Consider the following 9,777-nt stretch of genomic DNA (forward strand, 5'->3'; position numbering starts at 1 on the left):
ATGCTAAATATGTTGAGCTTTCACCACTGTAGAATAGATATTAGATGTAGATATTTTGTACTCCTACTTATTTTTGTAAGTGAATAGTAGTGCAACGTGAGGAGAGACAACGTGCTCCATAACCGGTGAATTGATCTAATTTTACTCCTTTCTCAACAGTTAGTTATATCATGTGTCCCTGTTCGATGAATCTGGATGAAAAAAAAAGAAAAGGGTTTGAAATCGCGTGGGCTCCCGCGAGTGAACCTAGCAAATACATGGCGTAACAAAAACATGTAGGCGCCATTGAATTCTTTAAGATTTTTCTCGCCTTTTTTTTCCCAGCGCCTCTATAAATAGTCTTTGGCATCGACGCCACTCTCCCCCTCTCTCCTCGCCTTCCTCTCCTCGCATATTGTTCGACCCCCGCTCTCGTCCAATACAAGTCCCTTTCATACTAAGGTGTGCATGTTCTTCTTCTCCTAGCCAGTCGCCTAGTTTACTTGCTCGCATGCAATGCTCGGTTGGTCAAATATTTGTTCTTGAGGAGTATTCGTCCAAGTCCTTTCGTGTTGATGCATCTGCCGAAAGGCACAGCAAGTGCCAAAGCTGGACTGAAATTTCCTAGGGGACTCTTCCTCGTCCTTCTCTCTCCCCCTATGAAATTTGCCAGATAACTGGTTGCAATTTGCCAGGGGACCAAAGCCTGCTATTGGACTGAATCCCCTTCTCTTGATTACCATTGAATCCCCCTAGACTGATTTGCTAATGTCCTGCATATTTTTTACTCCATAGCATTTAGCAGTGTGTGTATTGTCGAGGTTCTATTAATTATTTCGTTTCTTACAAATCTCCCGCTGAAGATTTGGTCGTCGGGAACAAGGTTGAATTACCGAACTGATAGTCAAGTCAAATGTTTGAAACTTGGCCTTTTCCCACGAACCTGCTGTAACCTGACGTTCTCATGCTTCCATCATAGCTTGGTTACAACACAGGAGCTGACGTTCTTATGCTTCGGTCATGGCTTATAGCGGCGCAATCGCTCTTCTCATATTCGCGCCTCTGGCAATTTAATCGCCCTAAACTTGCGTACAGAATTTAGATGCGTTAGGTTTACCTACCGTTCTTAAGTTCAGAAGCACAGAAACAGAAACACTCACCAAGGCATTAACACCTGGGCCAGAGCACACATGGCATCAGACATCCGTGATTGGGCCGGCATATCATTGCAGATGTTTATATTCTTTCAGAAAATGTTAATAGTACAAGGTTAAGTATCATATTTCTTTTGGCAATTAGTTTACCGTACCTTAACCATAGTTAAGGCCAACCCAGCAATCTGCAAGTTTTTACTTTGACATTTTCCCTTTCCCTTCTGCTTTTTCTGGATGTTGTTTTCTTCCTCTATCACGATAACGACACAGATTTAACATGGCTTGACACTTGATCCATGTGCGGTTGTCGACGTCGTGGAAGTAACTAGTCTGCTATTTGATCTTTCCGGGTAACTGAGAAGATCCTCTTGTTGGTTAATTCGTGCAGTGACACCTTCTGAATATCGGAGTTTTTTCGAGAAGGAGGTTGAAACCCCGGCCTTTGCATCATTCTGAACATTGGAGTTAAACGGAGCTGGCTTTGTATGGCTTTTCCTATGTGCCAATCCAGTCTTGTGATATAGATGTGTCATCTCTCTCAGCATGACAAGGTACTACAAATCATCCCGAATTACCTTCTCTTTTCTCATGGAGCAGACGCCCTTTGCCTAACGCTATCCTACCTTCTCTGCTCAGTTCACAGGTATTCTGCTTTTGATGAACTTCCTCCACACCTGCAGTGACAAGAAAACGCTGAAGAAGTGGTTCTTCATCGACAAGACAGTGGGCTAAGAAAATCCTGCTGAAAGAGAGACGACCACCGTACTGACCACACTTTTTCTTCGTCCGACCCGATGGATTTGAGCAACGGCTCACCGGTCATCAGTGATCCGATGTCAATGAGCCAGTCGTTGATGGGAGTGCTGCCTTCCAACATGATGCCGTTTTCAGTCAGGCCCGGAGGTTACTCCGGCGCTGGTGGCGCCGGCGTAAACGTCAGTAGGCGCAAGATCGAGGAGGTCCTCGTGAGCGGGCTGCTGGATGCTATGAAATCCTCGTCGCCACGTAAGAAGCACAACGTGGTCTTCGGCGAGGAAAACTTGCCTGAAGAAGATCCTGCCTACAGTACATGGATGGTAAGATTTTTCATGATTCCTTTTTGGGTGACGTACTACTAGTAGTACTAGTATGCCTCTTCTGAAGAAAGACTTACAGATATGCCTCTTTCGTTGTAGGCAAAATGCCCTTCTGCTCTGGCTTCCTTCAAGCAGATCGTAGCCAGTGCACAAGGCAAGAAGATTGCGGTCTTCTTGGACTACGATGGCACCCTGTCTCCGATCGTCGACGACCCTGAAAAAGCCGTCATGTCCCCTGTGGTAAATCAGAATAATCTGCTTAAACTACTAGTAGCAATTCTTGGTTATCAACAAATGAGCACCTGCTTATAGTTGTCCCATAACATTTTTCTCTTCTTAGATGAGAGCTGCCGTGAGAAACGTCGCCAAGTACTTCCCTGCTGCCATCGTCAGCGGAAGGTCCCGGAAGAAGGTATTGATAACTATATGAAGTTACTAACTCTTTGCACATGTCACTGTACTGATATCAGAATCCTCCCCAGTGATATGCAATCATATGCCTGATTAATTTGATATATGCATGTTTGATTTCAGAATCCTATTGATATGCAATTAATGCCTGGTTAATTTGATAGTTCCATTCCAATTTATGTAGGTTCTTGAATTCGTAAAACTGAAGGAACTCTGCTATGCTGGTAGTCATGGGATGGACATAATGACATCTTCTTCAGCACATTATGAACGCAATGCTGAAAAGGTGAGCATTTCCTGCTCATTTGTTTCAGAGATGATAAAATTCACTGTCTTTTCGCATAAACACAAATATGATATGCGTGCAATACTGACGGTTCCTTAACCCTACTTGTAGGGCAAAGAAGCCAACCTCTTCCAACCTGCTCGCGATTTTCTGCCTATGATCGATGAGGTGCGCTTTTTCTTATTTAACTCTGATGAAGCTGACAAACTGTAATACTTTAGTCGACGGGACAACTGAAACTGAAACTTCAGAAAATGACAGGGATTCCATTCATGCAAAGTTCAGTGGTTCTTGTGTTGTATTAATGGGTATTTTTCGCAACAGGTTTCCAAGGTCCTCTTGGAAGTCACGAGCCGAATCGAAGGCGCAAGCGTTGAGGACAACAAGTTCTGCGTGTCTGTACATTACCGCAACGTGGACGAGAAGGTAAAAACCCTGCGCCTCAAGCACTGGACTGATGCTCCCTTTTGCCTCTTCTCTGGGTCTCTCCTTCCATGGATGGCATGCACCTGCAGATTCGCCTGACAGTTTTGCCTGATCGTAGGACTGGGAGCTGGTCGCACGGCTCGTAAACGAAGTGCTGGAGGACTTCCCCCGTCTCAAAGTGACCAACGGACGAATGGTTTTAGAGGTTCGTCCAGTGATCGACTGGGACAAGGGGAAGGCCGTCGAGTTCCTGCTTCAGTCGCTCGGGCTGAGCGACTCCGAGAAAGTGATCCCTATCTACATCGGCGACGACCGCACCGACGAAGACGCGTTCAAGGTTCCCATTTCTTTCTCTGGCAGCTGTGCAGTCCATTCGGATCTTTGGCCCGGCTGTAAACTGCAAGCTCATGGTCTTCTTCCCCTTGGTTCCATCAGGTGCTTCGGGAGAGGAACTGCGGATACGGGATACTGGTCTCGCAGGCGCCCAAGGAAACCGAGGCCTTCTACTCGCTCAGGGACCCGTCTGAAGTAAAACTCTTTCTAGTTTTTGTGTGCTCTGCTCCTGCTGGCTCTGTTCAAAGAATGGATTCCTGATCGTTTGGTTCTCGTGCAGGTGATGGAGTTCCTGAACTCCTTGGTGAGATGGAAGAAGCACTCGCTATGAACAAACAGGAGATGACTGTAGTTTCCGAGGCGACAGTTTTGCAGCGTTGGAAACCATAGCTAGGGTCGAATGATGTTGCCGTCCCCTGTTAATTCGTTTAGGTCGATTGATATTCTTGTACTGCTAGTCATGTTCTTTGCCACTGAGAAATTTGATCGGTGGCTGTGTTGGTTGTTATACATAATGCTTTAGGTTAACATAAATTGGATCTGGATCTCTTGATTAGAACACCAATACATGTGCGGTAGCGTGTGAACTTACAAGTGATTGACGAAATCCCATACTCTTGATGCAGGCCCTAGTCGATGCAGCACACGGGAATAGTTGGCGAAGCGGAACAGCACCGAGTGAATAGCCCATGGCCGAAAGCGTGAACGTAGCCAGCAATAGGTAGAAGACGCCCAGAAGGCTACCGGCACTAGAGATGGCCGGCATCAACCAGCGACTGGTCGGTGTAGAGCAGCAGGAAGCCGCCGGCACATCCTTGCGGTGGCCGGCTGTGGTGATGGCCTTCTGATCCCTTTATGCACCCTTTTAGGATCGGTAGTTAGGAGTTTGTTGGGGGTTAACCCATGTATGCGTGTGTCATTGCCCAAGGGGCACCACCTCCTCTTTTTATACTTGATGCTAAGAGACAGGGACCAAAACCAAAAGTTGTCTTTCTGTGTGCCTCCGATCATAGCACAAAACGTGGAGAAGAGCTCCCCCTTTTCTCTTGGTCTGTTACGACTTGAGATCAAATTCCAACATTCTCCCCCTTGATCGTAAGGTCAACAAACATCATGAGCTCATTCTCAATAGAAATAATATACCAAGGCAAAGTGTTACAATGACCAATGAGATGCCACTGAACCTCATTACCTATAGTATATAATTCTATCTCGAAATGAAAAACATACTACTTTATGGGAGATGGTTTACAAGATGGTCCTAATTTCCAGGATCAAAAGGCTTTCCTAACCCATGTCGGCAACGTAATCAGAAATACGGGTGGCGAGCCTTTGGTAAATGGATCCGTAATACATACAAATCATTTTTATATGCTTAACATCATTAGCTTGATCCTGGATTCTAGCTTTCACAACATGAAACATATTGTCAATGGTTTTGGCAACACCATTTGACTTGTTGTTACTCGCATAGAAAACTGCGTGTTCATAATGCAGTAGGTGGTTTTTATAAATATTGTCTACCACCTTAAGTTCGGGAATAGAACTTCTTTGACATACAACCTGCCCAATAGCCTCTTAACATGCCACATCGTAAATTGCATTGTTTCTAATGCCATCCATGTCATTATGGATTCCACGACATAGCTCCATATGCGAGAGTGAGGATGTAACATAACGTGGAAACTTTAATATCCACACACCTCGCAGAAACAATGTCTGAATAACCGAGGATATCGAGGTTATCGGACTTCTTATTAGTGAGCATGCAAACTTTTATTGCCTTGCATATCTACAAGACTTTTCGCGGCTTCTCTAGTGGTCCATTTCTGGACTTCTATATTTGCCAATTATCCCGATCATAAATAGGGCAAGTTCACATTTGAATACTTACATTGCTTCTGACAGCTGAAGCATAAAGAACTAACATTACCTGATCAGTTCATAATGGTTCCTTGGACACTAAACTGTCCACCTTTATTGCCCTTGACTTTAGTAGCAGGTGCGATAGAGCACTACCACGTAATATTTTCTTATGTACTCTATCAACGTATGTCATCATAATAAAACTTATACTCCTTTTGGACCTATATCTTGGCGAAACTCAATACAAGCAAAGTATGAGGCATCACCAAGATCCTTCATGTTACAAATATAAGATAGACATTACTTGGCTCACCAAAATATTCTATCTCCATAAGGTAGTTGAGGGAGTCCTGGATTAGGGGGTGTCCGGATGACCGGACTATAACCTTTGGCCGGACCCCTGGACTATGAAGATACAAGATTGAAGACTTCGTCCCATGTCCGGATGGGACTTTCCTTGGCGTGGAAGGTAAGCTTGGCGATACGGATATGTAGATCTCCTCCCATTGTAACCGACTCTGTGTAACTCTAGCCCTCTCCGGTGTCTATAAACCGGAGGGTTTTAGTCCGTAGGACGAACAACAATCATACCATAGGCTAGCTTCTAGGGTTTAGCCTCTCTGATCTCGTGGTAGATCTACTCTTGTACTACCCATATCATCAATATTAATCAAGCAGGAGTAGGGTTTTGCCTCCATCGAGAGGGCCCGAACCTGGGTAAAAACATCGTGTCCCTTGTTTCCTGTTACCATCCGCCTAGACGCACAGTTCAGGACCCCCTACCCGAGATCCGCCGGTTTTGACACCGACATTGGTGCTTTCATTGAGAGTTCCTCTGTGTCGTCATCTTTAGGCCCGATGGCTCCTCCGATCATCAACAACGAAGCTGTCCAGGGTGAGACTTTTCTCCCCGGACAAATCTTCGTATTCGGCGGCTTTGCACTGCGGGCCAATTCGCTTGGCCATCTGGAGCAGATCGAAAGCTACGCCCCTAGCCATCAGGTCAGATTTGGAAGTCTGAACTACAGGGCCTACATCCGCGGAGACTTGATCTTCAACGGATTCGAGCCACAGCCGGGCGCGCCGCACTGTCACGATGAGCATGATCTAGCTCTGCCGCCGAACAGTGTCCAGGAGGCCACCCCAGCGTCCGCTCCGACCCTTAGCTCGGAGCCGACTGCGCCAATCATGGACGGGTGGCTGGACACCGCCTCGGGGGCTGCAATCCCTACGGTGATCGAGCTGAACACCAGCCTTGTCCTTTATGAAGCTCGTGACTCCCAGGTGCCGGACTCCTTTCCGGACTCCGAACCTTCCGCGCCCCTACCGATCGAACCCGATTGGGCGCCGATCATGGAGTTCGCCGCCGCGGACATCTTTCAGCACTCGCCCTTCGGCGACATTCTGAATTCACTAAAGTCTCTCTCTTTATCAGGAGAGCCCTGGTCGGACTATGGTCAGCGAGGTTGGGATGGGGACGATGAAGAAATTCAAAGCCCACCCACCACCCACTTCGTAGCCACTGTCGATGATTTAACCGACATGCTCGACTTCGACTCCGAAGACATCAACGGTATGGACGCCGATGCAGGAGACGACGAAGAACCAGCGCCTATAGGGCACTGGAAGGCCACCTCGTCATATGACATATACATGGTGGACACACCAAAAGAAGGGAATGGCGATGGAACAACGGAGGATGACCCCTCCAAGAAGCAGCCTAAGCGCCGGCGTCAGCAGCGCCGCTCTAAATCCCGCCAAATCAAAAACAATGATTCCGGCACGGGAGATAATAACACCCCGGACAGTGCCAAAGACAACCCCCTCCAGCAGGATTCAGCACAGGAGGATGGAGAAGCCAGCCCTCATGAGAGAGCGGCAGACAGAGAGGTAGAGGAAGACAATTACATGCCTCCCTCTGAAGACGAGGCAAGCCTCGACGATGACGAATTTATCGTGCCTGAGGATCCCGTCGGACAAGAGCATTTCAAGCGCAGGCTTATGGCCACGGCGAGCAGTCTCAAGAAAAAACAGCAGCAACTTAGAGCTGACCAAGACTTGCTAGCCGACAGATGGACTGAAGTCCTTACGGCCGAAGAGTACAAACTCGAACGCCCCTCCAAGAGCTACCCAAAGTGTAGGGTGCTACCCCGATTAGAGGAGGAAGCACCTAAACCTACATCACCAGCGCATGACGCGGCCGACCGGCCACCTCGTGGCCGCGACAGAGAGGCCTCTCGGCCATCCACTCAAGCCGCACCCCGGCGTCGCTCAAAAAATACCAAGGCACGGGGAAATGTGCCAAACCTGCGAGATATATTGGAGGACAAGGCAAGGCAAACAAGATCGATCTACGGATCGCGTGGGCGCCCCATGACACGTAACGATAACCGTCATGCCGGATATGGCAAATACGGCCAGGCCGAACACAGCAGACAAAGCTCATTTGAGCTACGACGTGATATAGCCCAGTACAGAGGTGCCGCACACCCACTATGCTTCACAGATGAAGTAATGGATCATCAAACCCCCGAGGGTTTTAAACCCGTAAACATCGAATCATACGATGGCACAACAGATCCTGCGATATGGATCGAGGACTATCTCCTTCATATCCACATGGCCCGCGGTGATGACCTACACGCTATCAAATACGTCCCACTCAAGCTTAAAGGACCAGCTCGACATTGGCTCAACAGCTTGCCAACAGAGTCAATTGGTTGCTGGGAGTACCTGGAAGCCGCATTCCTCGACAATTTCCAGGGCACCTATGTGCGACCACCAGACACCGATGACCTAAGCCACATCATTCAGCAGCCAGAGGAATCGGCCAGACAATTCTGGACGCGGTTCTTAACCAAGAAAAATCAAATAGTCGACTGTCCAGACGCAGAGGCCCTCGCAGCCTTCAAACATAACATCCATGATGAATGGCTTGCCCGACACCTAGGACAGGAAAAGACGAAATCTATGGTAGCCCTCACAACACTCATGACCCGCTTTTGCGCGGAAGAAGACAATTGACTAGCTCGTAGTAATAACATGACCAAGAGCCCTGGTAATCCGGATACCAAGGACAACAATGGCAGGTTGCGTCGCAACAAATACAGGCGCCACATTAACGGCGACAATGCTGAGGATACGACAGTCAATGCCGGATTCCGAGGCTCCAAACCCGGTCAGCGGAAAAAGCCATTCAAAAGAAGTACTCCGGGCCCGTCCAATTTGGACCGAATACTCGATTGCTTGTGCCAGATACACGGCACCCCCGAAAAACCAGCCAATCACACCAACAGGGATTGTTGGGTGTTCAAGCAGGCAGGCAAGTTAAGCACCGAAAACAGAGACAAGGGGCTGCATAGCGATGACAAGGAGGAGCCCCGGCCGCCGAACAATAGGGGACAGAAGGGCTTTCCCTCACAAGTGCGGACGGTGAACATGATATACGCAACCCACATCCCCAAAAGGGAACGGAAGCGTGCGCTTAGGGACGTATATGCGTTGGAGCCAGTCGCCCCAAAGTTCAACCCATGGTCCTCCTGCCCAATCACTTTTGATCGAAGGGACCACCTCACTAGCATCCGCCACGGCGGATTCGCTGCGTTGGTTCTAGACCCAATCATTGACGGATTTCACCTCACTAGAGGCCTTATGGACGGCGGCGGCAGCCTGAACCTGCTTTATCAGGATACAGTGCGAAAAATGGGCATAGATCCCTCAAGGATTAAACCCACAAAGACGACCTTTAAAGGCGTCATACCAGGTGTAGAGGCCAACTGTACAGGCGCAGTTACACTCGAAGTGGTCTTCGGATCCCCGGATAATTTCCGAAGCGAGGAGTTAATCTTCGACATAGTCCCGTTCTGCAGCGGCTATCACGCGCTGCTCGGACGAACCGTATTTGCAAAGTTCAATGCGGTGCCGCACTACGCATACCTCAAGCTCAAGATGCCAGGCCCTCAAGGAGTCATTACGGTCAATGGAAACACCGAACGCTCTCTCCGAACGGAGGAGCATACGGCGGCCCTTGCGGCGGAAGTACAAAGTAGCCTCTCAAGGCAATTCTCCAGTCCAGCTATTAAACGTCCGGACACCGTCAAGCGCGCCCGGAGTAACCTACAGCAAGACCGCCTTGCACGCTCCGAGCAAGTGTAGCAGTGCGGCCCCAACCCCAGCCCTCGCGAAATTGCAAAACCAGTACCACGCGTACATAATTACACTCTGGAAATACCATGGGCATAAGGGA

At 48.4% G+C, this 9,777-nt stretch overlaps 1 protein-coding gene across 2 annotated transcripts; it reads left to right on the forward strand.

The window, feature by feature from the left end:
* Positions 1-360: 360 nt before the first annotated feature.
* Positions 361-4,667, forward strand: LOC119324082 (probable trehalose-phosphate phosphatase 1). Of its 2 annotated transcripts, XR_005156763.1 has the most exons (12): positions 361-441; positions 1,522-1,684; positions 1,770-2,209; positions 2,309-2,449; positions 2,550-2,621; positions 2,805-2,906; positions 3,018-3,074; positions 3,231-3,332; positions 3,451-3,669; positions 3,768-3,860; positions 3,946-4,097; positions 4,292-4,667. XR_005156763.1 is itself a non-coding variant. In XM_037597826.1 (11 exons), the coding sequence occupies exons 3-11, from the start codon at positions 1,928-1,930 to the stop codon at positions 3,994-3,996; spliced, it is 1,119 nt and encodes a 372-aa protein (XP_037453723.1). In that variant the 5' UTR covers positions 361-441; positions 1,522-1,684; positions 1,770-1,927; the 3' UTR covers positions 3,997-4,232. The 2 variants fall into 2 exon arrangements, 1 of the variants encoding a protein (XP_037453723.1); XM_037597826.1 differs by lacking the exon at positions 4,292-4,667 and having other exon boundaries at positions 3,946-4,232.
* The last annotated feature ends 5,110 nt before the right edge of the window (positions 4,668-9,777 follow it).

The sequence above is a fragment of the Triticum dicoccoides genome, chromosome 6B (assembly GCF_002162155.2).
Source record: "Triticum dicoccoides isolate Atlit2015 ecotype Zavitan chromosome 6B, WEW_v2.0, whole genome shotgun sequence".
Classification (NCBI taxonomy): Eukaryota; Viridiplantae; Streptophyta; class Magnoliopsida; order Poales; family Poaceae; genus Triticum; species Triticum dicoccoides.

Coding starts and splice junctions, on each gene's coding strand:
- LOC119324082 (XM_037597826.1), top strand. CDS start 1,928: ATGGATTTGAGCAACGGCTCACCGGTCATCAGTGATCCGATGTCAATG. Junction 2,907..3,017: donor ATGAACGCAATGCTGAAAAG/GTGAGCATTTCC, acceptor CCCTACTTGTAG/GGCAAAGAAGCCAACCTCTT. Junction 3,333..3,450: donor ACCGCAACGTGGACGAGAAG/GTAAAAACCCTG, acceptor GCCTGATCGTAG/GACTGGGAGCTGGTCGCACG.